This window comes from Cloeon dipterum, chromosome 3 (assembly GCF_949628265.1).
Source record: "Cloeon dipterum chromosome 3, ieCloDipt1.1, whole genome shotgun sequence".
Lineage (NCBI taxonomy): Eukaryota > Metazoa > Arthropoda > Insecta > Ephemeroptera > Baetidae > Cloeon > Cloeon dipterum.
The window spans coordinates 10,137,631-10,156,376 of NC_088788.1; the positions used below are offsets into that span (position 1 = coordinate 10,137,631).

Sequence of the window (18,746 nt, forward strand, 5' to 3'; positions counted from 1 at the left end):
TTGCTCTTTTTACCCCTGTCCAAGGACCGGAGGACCGGGAAGGGTGTGCACTGCACTAGCACGAATGCTGAAACCCGGGTCCCAATAATACCACGAACGGATAACATGGGCGCACCAGGCCGCACAGGGACCCAGCCCATTGCCTCCGCACCGAGGACTGCATTGAAACGCTAGACATTCGTCCCGTGAAGCCAAATCACGCATGCTAGAAAGGTGCAAACCAGCAAGTAGCGAGTCCCAGCCCGTTGAGCAATTTGAGCATTTCAAGTCACTAAACTAACCACTTTTTGCCATCTCTGACATTGGGCAGCCAGTATTAGATCTCCCAACAGCTCAAATACCTCCCATTGCTTTGACACTCCTGAGAGTGCCTTAACAATACGAGCCAACGGGCTGGTCGAAAAGAATAATTTTTAAAAGAAATTTTATAAATTTTAATAAATATTTTTGGGAGATTGAGCAACTTTCGGTTAAGGTAAGCAAAAGTGAAAAAAGCAAAAATACCTGGAATGCTATCTTCTAGCTTAGCAATTGCAGCCTTGAACTATTCACCTAACTAGTCTTCCCAGGAAATACAGAATTAAAACTTTTAAGGAACGATCAGCTCTGGGCTTCGCCGCGCGCAGTCACTTTCACTCACCTCATCTGCAACAGAAAAAGTTACGAGTTAGTAGAATTTAAACCAGGATATTTTGCGTCAGGTTCAATAGATTGTGATGGTTTAAAAAAGCACTTTAATAGTTTTAGTTTGGGAAAATAGCGCTATTAACGACACGTCATGTCGTGTAGTAAAATCGGGTAAAATTCTCCAACCAAATATTCCATTCATAAACGATTTTGATGTTTTAACTGTTTTGAGAATTTTTTTGTACCTGTTATTTGCAAAGTAACCGGTACATGGAAATCTACATAGCGGCTTCTTTGCAATGGTAGCAGCAGTTTTTAAAATAGTACCCGGCTGACTGGCGCGGCTCGCAAAAACTGGCGGCTGCGGCTGGCTCAAAATTTGATCAGAAAAGGCGGCGCAGCTCGCTCAGACCTCAACTCACGGCACGTTAATTCTTCAATAAATTAATATAGGTAAATACATGCAAAGATATCTGAATGACCTAACAACTAAAATTTTGTGGGGTAATCCATGGTAATTTTATTAAGGTTAGGGGATTGTTACGTAACTTCCAACAAGGCCGCCAGACGTGAGAGGCGCGGTGATCGCCACACAGCAATCCCAAAAACTGGCCTCATTCTGTTTGTTACATGTGCGCAATAGACCCGCGCATCTGTTAATCTTCCTGGCCGCATAGCAACTAAAATCATTCATCCTTTATTTAATTTTTTGTGCATAATAACACGCTCAAGTGTTAACATGGTGGAATAATTAAGAAATAGTCCAAATCATTTACCTAGCCGCAAAATCTGAATTTTTAAAAAAAAATCACAAAATATAAAATTGTGAAAAAAGGTTTCATATGTTTTTCTACACGCAAAAACGCCTCAAACGAGCATAATTAATTCTAATTTTAATATATTATGTGCGACAAGCACACAAGGTTTTGGTTTGAGCGCTCAATACGTCGACGTCGCCCACCCTCTGATAGCGGCCACGTTGCCAGTTCCTGCTGCTCAATTCCCCTCTAACGGGACTCCGCCGCTCTCCCTACTATTACGACTCGCGCGGCCAGGACTCATATGAGAACCTTAAATTCTAATTACAAAACTCAAAATTCAAGTCCTGGCACAGTCCAAAGCCTAGCTGATGTGAAACTAATAATAAGTGAAAGCACTTACTTATATAATTAATCTACGTTAAGCAAACTGATTTATCGCTGCAGCTTCAGACTCGGAGAACTGTCAACTTGCCGCGACTAAATCATATCTGAATTTTCATAAATTGAACCTTTCCAGTTCATTCGAACAGTGTCGCGACATTGAATTTTAATTAAAAGCGGATAATGTAACTGCAGCCATCATTTTAAGTCAATTCAGTCGCACCCTTCGTTATCGTTTCGAATACTCGACTTAGATTTCAATATTTAAGTCTTTTTGTTTTAAAAACTTCATTTATCGACGGGTTGAAATTAAAAACGGCATACTCTAGCTTAATTGTTCAGACCGAATTTTCGCCTGCCGCCTAACGCGAGTTTTTTCCAACAGGTTCAAGAAGATTTAATGTTTATGTTTTGGTTCTTATCCAAGATGGCGTCGTAGTGGAAATTTCCACTGGACATATTGTGTGAGCGCGTTGCTGGTTGAGAGAATCCCAGGCTCAGGGCCGCTCTGCTCTTCGAAAGCAGCTGGTGCACGCACGCGCAGCCAGAGAAAAGTTCAAGGCTTTGAGCTCAAAATCATAATTAGGGAGTTACAAAGCTCGCTCAAGAAATGTTGGTTGTTTTTCTTTAACCTTTGACTCACCATCCCCTTCAATTCGCCCTTAATTTTCCCCTATGTTACAAATAATAGTAAAAACGCAGCGGCTTAACATTTTAATAAACTAAAACGTCATCCGGCGATAAAAGCTGTACTAACCGCCCTGGAAATTTTAATAGCCTTCTTTTCGGTACGTCCAATAGGATCATTAAATTTTTTCCTTGGCTAATCATTTAACACCCAAAGTTGATTTATAAACGATATGTCGTCAATGCAGCAAACGGCAAGAATCGTACGGAGTCAGAGCAGCTGGGATAGTTACAAGAAAGGCGCGATAGCTGCTAAACTCGCACGGTCGGTCTTGCAACTCAACTTTTGCTCGCTCCTGTACTCCCGAGGTGTAACACCGCTCAGGCCGCACGACGCACAGCAAGGAATAAACTGTGGAAAAATTAGTGATATTCTTTAAAATTAAAAAATTCTCCTAGTCGCATGGGAAAAAATATCAAGATCGAGACCTAGCCCAGATGTCCGTAAATGATTTAACCAGAAAAAAATTAAATGTTAAATAATCACAGTTTAATGTGGAATAGTTGGCACCTAAATTCTAGCCCCTCATTTTTCATAATAATTTTGAATTGTCTGATAAACGTTTGCCCTGATAATATTCGTGCCAGTGCTACATGGAGCGCGACGCGCATGACTATCGTGACGTCAGCAGTTGAGAGTATCATCTGTGTCCTTTGCGCTCCCAGCTCACCCCCTAACAAAGATTTCCCCCCAGGCAACGCGGTCATTTTTCTTGTCGTCCACGGTACTAGATATCGAAGAATCCGCAGAATCGTTGCAGAGTCTCTTCAGAAACTGTTGAATATGAAATATTTTAAACTGCAATCTCAACCCCTTAAAATTTTTGTTGATATACCCTTGACACCTTCCGCAGGATGCAATAATTACTGTCTTAATAGAAACCATACAAACCCTCAACTCACATCTGGTCCACACTCTTTTAGAGTCTTGAATTAATTAGTAATTAATCGTATCTACCTTTTGACCAAAAAGTTGGATTTACAGATGGTTTATTCGCATGAATCTAGAAACTTGACTAAAATAAAATGCATCTGGCGCCAAGCCTGTGGTGAACTTTCCGAACTTTCTACTCCTAGTCAACGATCCATCTATCACGAAAAATCACTGACGCCGTAGTGTGGGGGGGCTCGATGCCGGAGTTGCTGATATTGGCATGGAAAATAAATCGCATGAAGGCCGGTTTTAATATTTGGCTTCATTCTTTAACGGAATAGGGCCGGATTTTGTCCTCATTTCAAAAGTTCTAAATCTGATGTGGCGCAAGCGAGACTGACGCGTACGCACTCGCTAAGACCGCGAGACTAACGAGTTAACATTTCTAGCTCTCACGGAAATACATCAGTTCCTCAGCCGAAATCCGTGATTTTTTTTTCATTTTTCGTGGATAAGATCGAGAATATTTTTACCTTTCTAAGGAAGATTATTTTAATTCATATGCTCGTCGACCTTCTCGTTACAATGGGTTGACACGGCAAAAGAACAGAATTTTTAGTAATGCTTTAAAATATTTTATGCCATGGTGGCATGGCTTTCCCATGGTCGCAGTTAGTTATTTTGGTTATCTGATGTCATAATCCTGGCTTGGAGCGCTACTTTTCGTTCCGCCAGAGCGGACGCTATAGGTGCTGCGCCGCGGCGTAGTAATCCCTACAGCTCACAACATTTCCAAGCTCTCCGCAATGAGCTGCTGCGCAGTAGAAATCTGCGCAGATGATATTGGTTCGCATAGCAACAGAAATTTTCTTTAAAACCGGCACATATTCTTTTATATTTCTTATTGTTCCTTAGATTGAAAGTTAAATGTTAATAATTATGTTTAATCTGAAGGAATCGGAAGATGAAAACCATAAAAAAATAATTTTCAATCTTAAAAAATTATGATAAAATAAGAAATCAAGTTTATCCAAATTTTGGAGAGTTAATTTCGAAGCAAAAGAACGCGCGCGAATTATTTTCACGTTACGATAAATAATATGCGGCTGAGACTAATAAGTTGGTTTTCGTTCCTACGTTAAGTATCAGAAGAGAATATCTGATTTAGCGGCAACGTTGCCTGCCCCCTCATCGGCGCTTGGCCGCTCTCGCTCTCCCTCCTCTGACGACGAGAATGTTCAGGGACTCGATATAAAGGCAACCTAAAAACCTAACTTTCAAACTCCCTAACTGAAGTCCCGGCCAGATTCAGAATCTGAAGTCACGCGAATGTTCTTGGCAATAAATAACGCCCTATTACAAAACAAGGAAGGGCGAAAATAATTTTTGCTTGAAGCTGCCAGTTACTATTTGATGAAAACTAAACCCCTGTGACATCATGGCTGCTTCGAAATCTTCAATTTCAGTCCCCTTCAAAATTCACTGGATGTTCCTTCATGGTGGTTTTCCTAAATGAGCAATAATTATTACCACTCATGTCAGCCAAGCCTTCCAGTTTTGACTTGTACATTTTCATCCCAGTGGCGGAGCAATTGCTGCGCATTGCTCAACGAGCACATGAACATGTTTGTTCGATTGTTGCCCTTGCAACAAGGAAGTTGAATTACGTTCGGGAGCTATGCTTGTTGTTTCTGCAGCCAGAACGTTTGCACCTTCCCCTTCTTGGCATGAGTGACAACAATTTCAAATTTAGGCATCTTAAAAGCCAAATTCTGTTCGTGCGAGCCCCTTGTTCGCATCAGATTATTGCTTTCCATTGATGCGCGTGTCCGGCGTGTCCCATTTTTCCTATCCTATCCAAAAATGATATTGTCCGTTATTTTAAGATAGTCCAAAACTTTTATATGTTTGAATGTAAACGAAAATGGCGTCGTAACATGAAATTCCCTCCTAGCGCTCTTGCGCAGAGGAAAGGGTACAGGGGTGGGGTAAGGCCGATCCTCGACCCTGCTGTGGTAGAGACAGCTAAAAGAGAATATCTGGCGAACGCGCGCTCAACGTTAGTGCCGAGACGGCGTTTCCGGCCAACAGCTGAACAATCTATAGAGGCTGCTGCAACACGGAGAATCCTCACTCCCTCACTCAGGTCATTTCATTTCCCTTTTAACTTAGACGCTCACTGCTGTTTACCCTTGGATTCCCCCACCTTTTGTTAATGGTTTTACATTCCTAGACTGCCGCATTGTACAATCACAAAACGTTTTAACCTCCTTGATATCAGCTTTAAATTCCCAATCAAAAATATTTTCAGTTGCTCCGTGTGTATCTCAACCGTAACTCACACTATTAACATGTTCTCTTCCATATTTATCACGATGACGTTCAAGCGGAGCGAGCTTGCTATTCGACTTTGATTTGAATTGCAATCGCGTTTGCAGCAGTTAGTTAGTTGTGTTGCCGACGGTGAGGCGACCCCATGCTTTGTGCGACGTTGTCGCTTGGCTTTTTCAGCTTGCTAGTTGCAACAGCGCGGCGTCGAATTCTTGGGACTTCGACATCAGCGCTGCCGTGGCCGCAATCTGCAGCTCTTAGCTCTATTATGAGAAAAGTTTTCCAACGTTTATTTTTTTATTAATATTTAAGCCGAAAATTTTAAATTAATTAGCATTGCTTGGCTTGTAAAGGAAAATCCAATACTAGCCCTGATTTTTGGTATATTGATTTGACTAATGGAGTTCTTGCCGTTAGTAATATTGTGCGATAGAATGACCTCATTGTGAAAGTTTGAGTATAGTCGAAAATAATTTTCCAGGATTCTTGAAATCTCGCTTGAAAATGTTACAATCGGCTTGCTGTTGAAAAATATTTTTTCTCTCCCCAAGATGAAGGGAAGGTTCAGCGAGAGGCACACAAAAGAATGGGGAGAAAAAGAGGGACAGTGGTTCTGCTGGGTGGCCTTTGAGCCAGATGCGAACTATTCAGAAATAATCCTATCCTGAGAAGAAAAAATAAAAAATAACAATGCCTTTCAAAGGTCGAGGCGTAGCAAATCGAGCCCAGATTTTCGATGCTTCTCACAAAAGTGTGTGGAAACGAGAAAATATAAAACGATTTTTTGTGCTGTGCTTGTTTTTTACATTATGATTTTTAAAGTTTGGTCATGATGAAATTTTTAAAATTGCCGTTTGAGACTTTTGCATTTTAGGACGGTTGTGAAAAATTTCCATGTCATTACATGTTAGAAATGAACCCTGAAATGAAGGAATGCCAAATATTGGGACAATGCAAGGAATTTAAGCGGTTAACAAATATTTAGAAGTGGAATTTAGACTGCTTGGAATTTTCTAGTATTCGTCTTTTCGTCATCAGTTCGGCTTGCCTAGCTGCGGCCTTTAAGTAAATCAAAAGCTGAAGCGGCCGAGGCCCTCGCTGGGCTTCCAAGAAGTCGAGTATGCTCTTTGGACAATTTGCGTACTTGCTATTCTGACCGTTAAAAAACGTCTTAGTTCGTAAGAAACTACGTCACAATGTGAGTTTATAATTATTGCTTTATCAGCTAGGTGACAGACTCTCAACCTTCTGTAGTTTTCAAAGCGACTTTAGTTGGTGAAAGGCATTATTTACTGTCATCTACTAATTAAAATTTGTTGGTGTTTTGGTTTATTTATATTCCCCCAAAAATAACGCATTATTTTATTATTTTTGGTATTTATTTAAATTGATAATCACGTAATCTGTAATTCTTAATGCCAGTGAAACTAATGGAATCATGCATTGAATTAATCACAAATAATTTATGACTTGCAGTTTTGTAGACCAGGGGTATGGAAACTATTTAAAAATGTAAAATGACGAAAAGTTAAAATGATTATGGATTAATTAAAAGAGGCAGTGGATAAGGATCGACACGGGAAGCATATTGTAGCGCCCTGTGTTATGGCAATTTGCGCAACAGTGGCATTCCTATTCCTAACTAAAACCAAAAACGAGGATCACAGAAACGAATAGAAAGTAGTTGCCAACAGACAAATCCTCCAGTGTGAATTTCTCTGTTTTTCAAAATGTTGACACAATAAATCAACCCTTTAACTGCGCTTGACCTACCTTGTTTTAATCATTTTTCGCGTAAGAACCGAGTTGGAGATTTTTTTTTTTATAATTTCGACCCCTCCTGAGATACAAGAAAACTGTCACACACAAAGACATTTGAGTCAGCCGCGCCGCGTCGAGCTGATCGGCTCAGTCAGCTGCGCCGCATTTTTTCGGAAAAACCCCACTGCATGGCACGAAACTGTTTATAGCCTCTTCTGTACTTTTACGCATTTTTTTCAAAACATGCATATTTATTAAAGATTTAAAATTCTCATGATGGATGTCGTATAAAAAGGATTTTAAAAAAATCTGTATAAAATCCACTCATGGTTTCATCAAAAGACCAAAAATTTTAACTCTTCGATCATCGTAATTTTCCAAAATTTCAGCATTTCATAGCGCGAAATATGACAATGTGCTAAAATTAACCCCTTTTGCAGCGTGTAAAATCAACTTGAAAATCTATTGGTTTTACAGAAAAAAACAAAAAGTCACATTTTGCGTCATAAAAGTCAGAAATTTGAAATTTTGGAAAATGATGATTGCCGAGTTTCAAAATTTTTGATCTTACCTACTGATTTTCTAAAAATCCCTATATTTAGTCATCCAGCATCATGAGAATTTTTTATCTTCAATAAGAATGCATGTTTCGGAAAAAACGCATAAAATTGCTGACAAACCCACAAAAATACAAATTTTGCAATGCAGTGTTTTAATCTGAAAAATGCGGGTTTTTATGATCAACTGAGTAATGCAGTCTCAAAAAGCCCAGCTGCCAGCTGAGCCGACGACGAAATTTAGCCAGCCAGCCGCCGATCGAAAAGGGTGGCTCAGATGTCTAAATCGACACCGTTAGATTTAATTTGGCAAATACCTGCTTTTGCAAGAAAGAATATTTCCCAAGATAAAGCAGCCACCTTTTCAATGTTCCTGACAATGAGTTTCATGTTGAAATAAATTAAAGAATTTAAATACACTCATCAGAAGTTGAAAGAAACCTACCTCACTTTCACACCGCTATTTAAAAATTTGTTGGGGTTTGTAAATTTTCTAATTATTATTCTCTTACAAAATATGAAAGGTCAGCTAAAACGTGTTTAAGTAAAAGAACTAGTTTCCCTCCTTGGATTTGAGCAAAATTGAATGACTGGTTTGCAAAATTGGCTAATCCTGCAAGAGAAGAGACCAGGAAGCGTAAAATTAATGATGGTCAAATTTGATCAAAATAATTGTATTCAAAAAAGGTTAAACTAACGTCATGCTATCACTATCAGAATAGTGTCGAGTGTGACTGCTTGTTGGTTTAGCCGGTAATAACTACAAATTTACTTAACTAAATATCCCCAGCCTTGAAAACCCTGCTGGTTTTCTTTAATTAAAGACCGTCTTTGACGAAGTTTCTGAGCACACCAATCGATTCTTGAGGTTCGAATTAGGTAAAATGGATATTTTTGCCGACCAAAAAGTCCAGCGCGTCGTGCGTAACACAAGTAGAACTATTTTTACCGCCAAAAATATGAACCTATATGTGAGAACTGCGCATGCGTCAGAGCTGATGTGGCCGAGGAGAGGCCTCACGTCAGCCGCCAGCAGCCGGGGGTTGACGTGTGCCAGCTCTGACGCATGCGCTTTTCTCGCATATAGGTTCATATTTTTGGCGGTAAAAATAGTTCTACTTGTGTTACGCACGACGCGCTAGACGTTTTGGTCGGCAAAAATATCCATTTTACCTAATTCGAACCTCAAGAATCGATTGGTGTGCTCAGAAACTTCGTCAAAGACGGTCTTTAAGCAGCAAAGTTTAACTGAATTTTCTAGGACGTCTAATTTGTTATATTATGCATGAAAGTTATTTGTATTTGTTACTAAACTTAAAAATGTGCAATTTGTTTTGAAAATTGTTTGGTGCTGAAAGATTCAGGTTGACGAACTGATTGAAGATTATGAGGAACTCACAGTTCAGTGTTTTGTTCACAGGCTGTCGTTAATGAGCAATGGTCCAGCGCTACTGCAGTGAAGAGAACATCATTCCTGAGTCAAAAACAAAGAAACAACTTGTGAAAGTCATGAAGGACTTGCATGAAGAGAAACAAGCAGAAAGCAGAATTCCAAGCATGGACGAATTTCCGACCCTGAATCTGAATGGCCTCAGTGAAAGTGACCGTGAAAATTCTCAAGAGAATAGGGAACCTGTCATCAAGTGTGTGGACAGCAGCAACTTTGCCGTTGTGAACGGCAATTGTGATAGTGGTGATCGCTTGGGAGCTGAGAGTCGACTTGCAGATGAAAGACTCGGAGTAGCAGCAAACAAAGAGAATGAATCGAGTTTAAGCCCAATGAATGATCTGAATGATGGTTGGTCCTGATTTTGACGTGATGAAATTCGAATCGAAACCAAAATAAGATGATAGAGAAATAGTTGCCTACAGACAACCTCCTGAAGTATTAAATATTCTTCAATTTACGCTGGAAGCCACCTTCAGATGTTGACGCAAAAAATTGAATCCAACATGATGCCAACTCCTGTACATTGGATCCTTGGCACATTTGATCCTTAAATTATTTTGAAAAGCAATTTTCATCTGCAGTTTGCTTCCAGCTATCTGTATTAGGAAAATAAAATAGATACATCGCTACATATTATTATGAGTTCGCCCTAAGAGTTTGAATCCCCAACAGATGGCGCCACTGCATATTTGTGATATGTGGCAATTCTGTAACTCGATCCAGCTACTCTGCCTTCACACTCAAATAAAACCCTTAAAATGCGATAAAATCAAAATTCGGTTCAGCCAGTCGCTATAGAAATGTCAGCTTAAACTTATTTAATCAAACAATAGGAACTTCCTGTGGCAATCGACTTAACCAATTCTTGTTTCAAGCACATCCAAATAATTAATTTTAAGTGTAGAAGGTTAAATGGCGGGATTGAGTCTGAAATCACAGAATTGCCTTAAAATCGGATTTATCCTGTGTTGATATCCATTGGCGACTTTGATCACTAAGGCAAGCACAGGCTTTTAATTAGAGAAAATACTGACCAAGATAGTCATGAATCCTAAGCTAATTCATGGATCTAGGAACAAGATCAATGGTTGTTAGATATTTCGTTTGTTTCCTTTCGTTGCGAAATAAACAAATGAAAAACCTACAATCGGTCGCAACAATTCGTTTCCTTAATAAGTTAATAAATTTCTGTGTATTTCAGACGCGCGAAGTGCACATCAAGAAGAGGAGCCTGAAGACGACATCAGATTAGTGATGGAAGACGAATTAGAAAGGAAGTCTGACCCAGCCTATGATGGTTCTGAAGGTGGTGATGAGAATAAAGCACCCTCAGAGGACCTAGAGTTGGAGGAATGTACAGAAAGAGAATTCGTAGACGACTTGCAAGAGAACGACGGAAAGTCGTATGCTAGTGATAATACTTTAGTCGAGGAAGATGTCAATGCCGTCGACCGAGAAAAAAATGGGGATGAAAACTCAAACCCACCTAGTGAAGCTGTAATTAGTATTAGTAGTACCCCTATCGACATTGCGGATAGTACAAATAATTTTGATTGTGCTGACGAGGAGCCAGAAGGTGAGATTTGCTTTACATTCGGCACCCGCGATAATGTTTGGTTATAGTTTCTCCAAGAAAGAGGCCAGCCTCTACGACAGACAAGGAGGTTGCAGTGAAGAAGATTAAAATCGAGACTGCTGATCGAAGTGCAGAAATGAGCGTGCAAGAGGACGCGCAACTTGTAAAAACTATGACCCGCGATGTGAGTTCAAGTTACGCGAAATTTGCTTAAATTTCTCACGCTCTTATTAGGAACTGGCAAAACTTTTAATCGACGCATTCATTACGAGCAAAACCAGGAAGAGTGAGTTGGCAACTATGGAGCACGAGTTGGTTAAATTGAGGTTGAAGTGTGACTCCTACAAGAAAAAAATCACCACCCTCACCAAACAAGTGAGTTGATTGTAAAGCCAATGTGAACAGATCATGAAAATCCTGCTCCTGTAGTGTATGGATATCCAAAACAGCGTTGCACAAGTTGCCGAGTCCAACAAATCTAATGCAAAGGCGCTGAAGCCAAAACCAATCGTTCGGCACGTCGCTGTTCAAGTTCCCGTGAGTTGTAAAACCTTCCCTCCCCTTCGTTTTTTTCTAATCTATCTGAATCTAGTCCAAAAACATAGGGATCACACCTCAGCCTGAGAAAAAGGTGAAAACAATAACTCCTATCAATCGCGTGCCGCTGCCACAACAGCCTAACACCATCATCACCAAGGCCAGTCCAAAGCCTGCCGCTGTCAAGTCACCGCAGGGGATTCCAACCTTGAAGGCTGCAAGCAGACAGGTCTTACTGACCAAAACGACTCCAGCTGGCGCAGTGGTGAGACCAGAACAACTTCAAAAACCACGAGTGCTGACCAGTAACTTAAAGGTGACTACCACGCCTGCATCCCAGGGCATGGTTGCGCCCCTGAGGCTGACAAGCAAATCCACGACGCCACCGAACCCTCCTGTGCGGACGATCGGACAGACTACCATGAGAAACGGACAGACAACTATGAAAGGAAGCGATAGTATGAGAAATAATCAGGCCCCGTTCAGATTTACCTAACCACATTTAACAGCAGCGGCACCCATGCAATTCATGCAGAGCGGCAACAGGATCATCATCCCTAATTCAACTGGCCTGCAGGGCATGCAACAGACTAAGCAACCTGTTGCTTACTTGATCTCCAATTCGAACAATGGGAACATGCTGCTGCAGTCTCAAATGGGAGGAATCCTGCTGAACAAGGCATCTCCATCCGCTGGTAATTCGTTTAATGATTCCAAATGGTACGGGTTTGATTGTTTAGTTTCTCTTGCAGTCAGTCCAGTGCAAATGCAGACATCACGAAACAACAACGTTCTAGGCAATGTATGGACATCTCTTAACATGCAGTAAAGTCATTCATAGAAAATAGGCGCTTTAACATAAATAATCAGAAGGAAATCATAATAGTCACCGGTTTTTACTGGATATTTAGACCTGCACAAGCGCTCTGAAACAAAGCGGCTATAACATTCTGACGTCATCAGTGCAGTTTCAGGAAGGACTAGTGTCCTATTAATCATAACTCGGATCGGCGCAACGAACTTGAGCTCAATGCTACACTGTTGACATTTCGTTCGTGCCGCGGAAAGTCTCGAAATTGCCACTTTCTTCTGGCGATAAAACCTGTGCTAATCGCCCAGGAAATTTTAATAGTCTTATTTTCTGTTCGTTCGATGGAATCATACATTTTTTCCTTGGCCAAGCATTAAACCTCCAAAGGTGACATTATAAACGAAATGTCGTCAATACAATGGGCAACGGCAAGAATCGCACTGAGAGTCAGAGCAGCTGGGATGTCTGGAGAAGCTACAAGCTCGCTCCTGTACTCCCGAGGTGTTAGCGCCACGGCACGAACGATTTTGCTTTGATGCGCCATCAGCTCCCTGGCTGCTTTGAATTATTTGACTAAATCGAAACTAATTAAAATCGCTCGATATGTGGCCCTTTTATAAACTGGGCTTCGCCCATCACGTAAATGTAAACTTATCAAAATATCTGTTTACCTGCTGCTCTATTAATAAAAATACCAACCCAAATGGTAGATGATCGTGGACTCAGAGAAAAATTTTTCACTGTGAGTATCAAAATGCGGGTCTCAAATTGATAATACAGCTTTGAGTCTCACAGTGAGTATATCGGAGGCGGCCAGACGCTTTTCGTTCTCATACTCACTGTGAGATCGAAACACTCGTTCTCAGTTGATACTGAAGAGAGCGACGATTTTCGTCATCACAGTGAGTATGAGAAGCGGCCGACCGCTTTTGATACTCACTGTGATGACCAAAACCACTCGCTCAAGGACGAGGAACTTAGGACAAGCATTTACTTAAGTCGCTAATGAACATATTTATTGTATTTTGGCCGATATAAGTTGCCTCAATTACGCATAATCGCAGCCAAAAGAGGCTTCAATCATTTAAATTCAGCCAAGAAATATTGGTATATATGAATACAAATAAATAAGTCATGCAAAGACTCACTAACCCTTGTCACGCTCTAAATAGATGACGTCACAATTGGCCACCTTCTACCCTTGTGGTCCAGTAAATAATTTTTCACGCTTGATTAGCATTTGAGGTCGAATCATTTCATCCATTTAAAACAAGTGAAACTTTTTTATATAAAAATCGGCTGATAATGTGGGAATTCTGTGCGTAAATAAAATTAATTATATTTGAATCAAAAGTTAAAAATAAACGTGGAAAACACACCTGTCCTGTGAGCAATTTCGCTTTTTCGACTCAATTGTACCACGATTATTCACAAGGAAGCAATTCTCCGGAATTTCGCTTCGCCTGAGCTTTATAATGCGTTTTTAAAGTAGGTCCTTTGGGACAGCTGCGCTAGCAGCTTAATTGCAGGTGAAAACATCCATGTGCGTGGAGTCCTGCATTAAAAAGAAAAATAAAGCATAATATATTCTGCCTGCCTTTCAAAGAAATATTTAGACGGGGGAAATTGGAATGCATTTTTTCATTCAATGATCAAAGGCCACCGCAGCCTGAAAAAAAGACACTCTAGCCTCGCTAAACTTTTTAATCGAATCTGATGACAAATATATTTAATACAAGTTATTTAATAAAATAAATTTCTTCCCCTACTTGCGTTGGCCTCATTGTCCATAAACTGGAATGAATTATTCAAGTATATTTTTAACTTAACTCTTTTCTTTTATTCTAATGTTTTTATTTATACTAAGGTGAAAGTAGCGTAAAAGCTGCAAATTTAATGAAATTTGTTTGACTTAAATGAAAAAGTAACTTCCAATAATTAGAAGTCATTCATTCATCAAACAAAAACTGGATATTTTAATTATTTTATTTATTCACTTTTCAGATGTAAATTACAGCAATAGGTTATACAAAAATTAGTTGATTCGTGTGCTTCGTTGACTTCATTCGCATCTACCAACATAGTAAAAACAATTAAATTGCTCTTGAATTTTTTTAAAATAAATTTAAATTCATTTCGACCCAAATGAAACCGCTAGTGGACGTTAAAATTTTATAATAACTGTCAGGGTTGTCTCCTTCCTGAATGCGTATGCCTATTATCTATTATCTATTATCTCAGGCATTCTTTGAGACATTTGAATGCCATGTATTATGCATTACATGAAATGTCCCGTATTTTCAGAGACCATTCATGCCGCAGACGGCACAGAACTCTACAACAATGCGCCAACCCTTCACAAATGGCACTCGAAGATTCAGCCAAGCCCTGAGACCGCCAACTCACCCTGCACCCCTGCCGTCGGTCCCTTTCATCCCTCCGCGGCCAGGTTGGAAGCAACCGCCGCCTAAGCCAAATCTCAAAATTACACAGGCAACCAAAGGAGGTATATATGCTGGAATGTGTTTTGTTTAATTATGGCTTTCAGTTCTCAAGCTTCCGCCGCTTGATTTTCACCAAAGGCTATTGAACAATTTTCCATTCTTAAAAAAAGCTGTAGGGAGGCCACACAATATTCTAAAATTGGTTGTGTGAGCAAACATCCCACACTTATTGTTCGCATCCTTGGTATCCTTAGGGGAGGGGGGCAGATCAGATAAGGCAGATCTTTACCTCAGACCAACTCAGCAACTCAGCTGCTCAGAAGCGGCAGCGATTTTGAATAATTATGTCTGATTGTTGGGATTTGGAGAGGCTTTCGAGAATGGTTTTTGCCAAAATAAGATTAATAAGTTTACATGGAGGAAATCAAATGATTTTGCTAGTTTTAAATTAATGTCTAAATTTGCATTCAAAATTGAAATTAAATATTTTTGCTGTTGTAAAATTCAATCGCACACTTAAACTTTGAAACGTTATTCTTTACACGTGTTTTGTGTACATGATTTGATGTAAAAAATTATAAATTGGCTCTTGTTGAAATTTTTCTTTTAACTTGCCTTTTCACTTAGCTAAGAAAAGACAATAGGGCACATTGTGTGGCTTTTGATGCTCATCAAACCCAATAAGATTTCAAACTGGTATAAAAAATAGAGATTTCAAATTTTTGCCCTACCTTGAAGTAGATGATATGGCTTGTGCGTTGTGCGTACTTCTAACTCCCGATCCCCAAACAGGGATAAAAATGGTAAACAAAACTAACGATGAACTGTCTGCGGTGTATGATCTACTCCCTCTGCTTGCTGACTCTAAACTGATCACTTTGCATCACGTTTTGGTACACTCTGAGAGTCCTTTTTAATAACACTTTAGAAGTGGCGCGAAAATCAAAAACCACTCACGTACCTTACTTTTCTTACTACACATATACTACGTTCCTTACTACCCATTCCTTATTCCTTACTACTCCATAGGACCGGAGTTAGGAATTTTTATAGGTCAAAAAACGCGGTTTGCGACATTTCAAAAGTTTGGGTTTTGGGTCCTGGCTGGGGTCCCGTGGGCCGCGAAGTTTTTTTCTACGCCAGACGATGCGCCTCGACGGTGCTTATCTGCTCGTGTTTGGTTATTTAAAATTTGACCATTTTTCCAAACGCGGCGCGATTATTTCGGCCAAATTTTTCAAAAAATTAAACTTTGAAACGTTATTCTTTACACGTGTTTTGTGTACATGATTTGATGTAAAAAATTATAAATTGGCTCTTGTTGAAATTTTTCTTTTAACTTGCCTCTTCACGTAGCTAAGAAAAGACAATAGGGCACATTGTGTGGCTTTTGATGCTCATCAAACCCAATAAGATTTCAAACTGGTATAAAAAATAGAGATTTCAAATTTTTGCCCTACCTTGAAGTAGATGGTATGGCTTGTGCGTTGTCGTTGTGCGTACTTCTAACTCCCGATCCCCAAACAGGGATAGAAATGGTAAACAAAACTAACAATGAACTGTCTGCGGTGTATGATCTGCTCACTATGCTTGCTGACTCTAAACTGATCACCTTGCATCACGTTTTGGTACACTCTGAGAGTCCTTTTTCATAACACTTTAGAAGTGGCGCGAAAATCAAAAACCACTCACGTTCCTTACTTTTCTTAATACACATATACTACGTTCCTTACTACCCATTCCTTATTCCTTACTACTCCATAGGACCGGAGTCAGGAATTTTTATAGGTCAAAAAACGCGGTTTGCGACATTTCAAAAGTTTGGGTTTTGGGTCCCGTGGGCCGCGAAGTTTTTTTCTACGCCAGACGATGCGCCTCGACGGTGCTTATCTGCTCGTGTTTGGTTATTTAAAATCTGACCATTTTTCCAAACGCGGCGCGATTATTTCGGCCAAATTTTTCGAAAATTAAAATTGTAAAAAAAATTTCACTGTGACCCAGATTTTAGTCGGATATGCTAAATAGCCATCTGAGATAGGTATCGAATGAGGATCATTTTGTGTGAGTTATATCAAAATACAAAGTGGAAGTTTAAAAAAATATATATATAAATCTGATTTCTAGGGCCTAGGGCTAGAGGGATATTTACTAATGATATAATTTTAGTAAAAAATACAAAAATTGAGAAGCTGCTCGCAAGGCAACAAGGTGAGCGGATGTTAATAAAAATTTGGGGATATTGGGGGTAGTTGCCTTTAGCCTTTTGTTAGAAGTTGAAAATAAACTTTGCAGCTGCAATTGCAGTGACCCTGAAATTGTATACAAACCAATAGTTGGCCCGAATTGACTCGTCCGCGGCTATCAGGAGAAGAGTGTCGCGAGTGTATGCGTGTGCGAGCGCTCCCCTCCGTGAGGGGTGGTTGTATAACCTGAGACTCTCCCCCTCCACGCTCCCCTTTGGGCGCCCGAATATTTTACATTGATTGCCTCGTTACAAATAATATTGATCGTAATATCGTTAGGTGAAAGCCTGACAGATAGTAAAATGAGTAATGCATGTCTTGGTTTCAGGGATAATGCTGTCATGGAATCTGCTCACGTTCAACTCGGATCACGAGGAGATTAAGAGCTACCAAATTTACGCGTATCAAGAAACGTCGGAGGAGCCGAGCCAGCGACTTTGGAAGACAGTGGGTGACGTGAAAGCGCTTGCTCTGCCAATGGCCTGCACCCTGACGCAGTTCAAAGATGGCTACAAGTACCATTTCGCAGTGCGCGCCGTCGACATACGCAACAGAATGGGGCCCAGCAGCGAAACCATGAACATCGAGTTGAAGCCTCCCAACCACTCAAAAATGTAAATTCCAGAACCTTTTGCTGCCGGTTTGGGAGTAAATAAGGGGACTGAATTGGGGCCCGTCTTGAATGCAAACTGCTTTCCAAACACAAAAAGGGAAACTTTTGTTCGACAAATTTTCTAATTGTATGCACGCAGAGCTCATGAAAGAGATAATGCGTTAGCCACCGTGATAACACTAGTCAGATCGCTACGAAAGTAGTTCCACCAAAGGCTGTCATCATTAGCCAGATAATTACCTGACTTGTGAAATAATCACGTTTTTCAACCCGTTGCTCTGTGTATACCTAAATCGCCGCCTCTCTATATTAATGGCTAGAGTAGTAAAATTTTAGCCGTGCTAAATTTTCATTGATGCCTTGCGATTATTAAGTGAAAAAATTTCTTTACTCCTTCTTAATTCCAACGTTCATCATATTTATTCCCTTGCGTATAAATGAAACCGGCTATAAAATATTCAACACTGCCAACTTCGGAACAAACTAATTGTTTGTGTTGTACATAAATAGGACCCCCAAATTTCAGCATCAGTTTGGAGAGTTACAAATTAAATATTAATATGATATAAGAGTGTGTGTTTAATTGTCAGTCAACCAATCTCGCATATGTGATATGATACCTAAGTTAAATCATTGCCACTCACCATAAGTTGCTTATGAAGGGCTAGGCAGTTGGGCACACAGTTCCGTTAATGGCGCGTAAGGTGAGGGATGTTATGTGTCCTTCACGACCGGATTTAGATATTAAAAATACATTTTTTAGCCGATTTTTTATGTGCGTGAAACCAAAATTTTCGGCGTTGAAACAGCCGAAATCGGCCGCCGAAAAAAGGGGGCGTAACCGAGGGAAAATATTAAGGAATTAATGCACCACGCCCCCTACGAGCGGCATGTCCAGGGGGCTACCACTCTTCACTCTAGGGCCGAACCTGTTCCCGCTAAGAGCTTCCCAACCTAACCGTTGGTGTCGCGTCGGTCACTTTATAACAGGTTTATGGCCGCCAAAGTTACGCCCACAAAACACCGTATAAGGTGACCATAAGACCTGTTGTAAAGCGACCGACGCGACACCATCGGTTGGGTCGGGAAACTC

The 18,746-nt window shown here is 40.2% G+C and overlaps 2 protein-coding genes across 3 annotated transcripts in view; one reads left to right on the plus strand and one right to left on the minus strand.

Moving 5' to 3' along the window:
- RpL18 (ribosomal protein L18) overlaps positions 1 to 17,897 on the minus strand; it is a 112,745-nt gene extending 94,848 nt beyond the window's left edge. Inside the window, exon 1 of the mRNA XM_065486563.1 lies at positions 17,894 to 17,897. The gene's annotated coding sequence lies outside the window, so the exon portion shown is untranslated. The remainder of the gene's footprint in view (positions 1 to 17,893) is intronic.
- LOC135941213 (activating transcription factor 7-interacting protein 1-like) lies at positions 5,333 to 18,222 on the plus strand. 2 transcript variants are annotated; one of them, XM_065486558.1, is made up of 12 exons: positions 5,334 to 5,476; positions 9,400 to 9,777; positions 10,631 to 11,005; positions 11,053 to 11,189; positions 11,240 to 11,380; positions 11,435 to 11,542; positions 11,598 to 11,807; positions 11,859 to 12,000; positions 12,052 to 12,237; positions 12,295 to 12,344; positions 14,658 to 14,859; positions 17,369 to 18,222. In XM_065486558.1, the coding sequence occupies exons 2-12, from the start codon at positions 9,417 to 9,419 to the stop codon at positions 17,656 to 17,658; spliced, it is 2,202 nt and encodes a 733-aa protein (XP_065342630.1). In that variant the 5' UTR covers positions 5,334 to 5,476; positions 9,400 to 9,416; the 3' UTR covers positions 17,659 to 18,222. The 2 variants fall into 2 exon arrangements, with proteins under 2 accessions (XP_065342631.1, XP_065342630.1); XM_065486559.1 differs by lacking the exons at positions 12,295 to 12,344; positions 17,369 to 18,222 and having other exon boundaries at positions 5,333 to 5,476; positions 14,658 to 14,847.
- Positions 18,223 to 18,746: the final 524 nt, after the last annotated feature.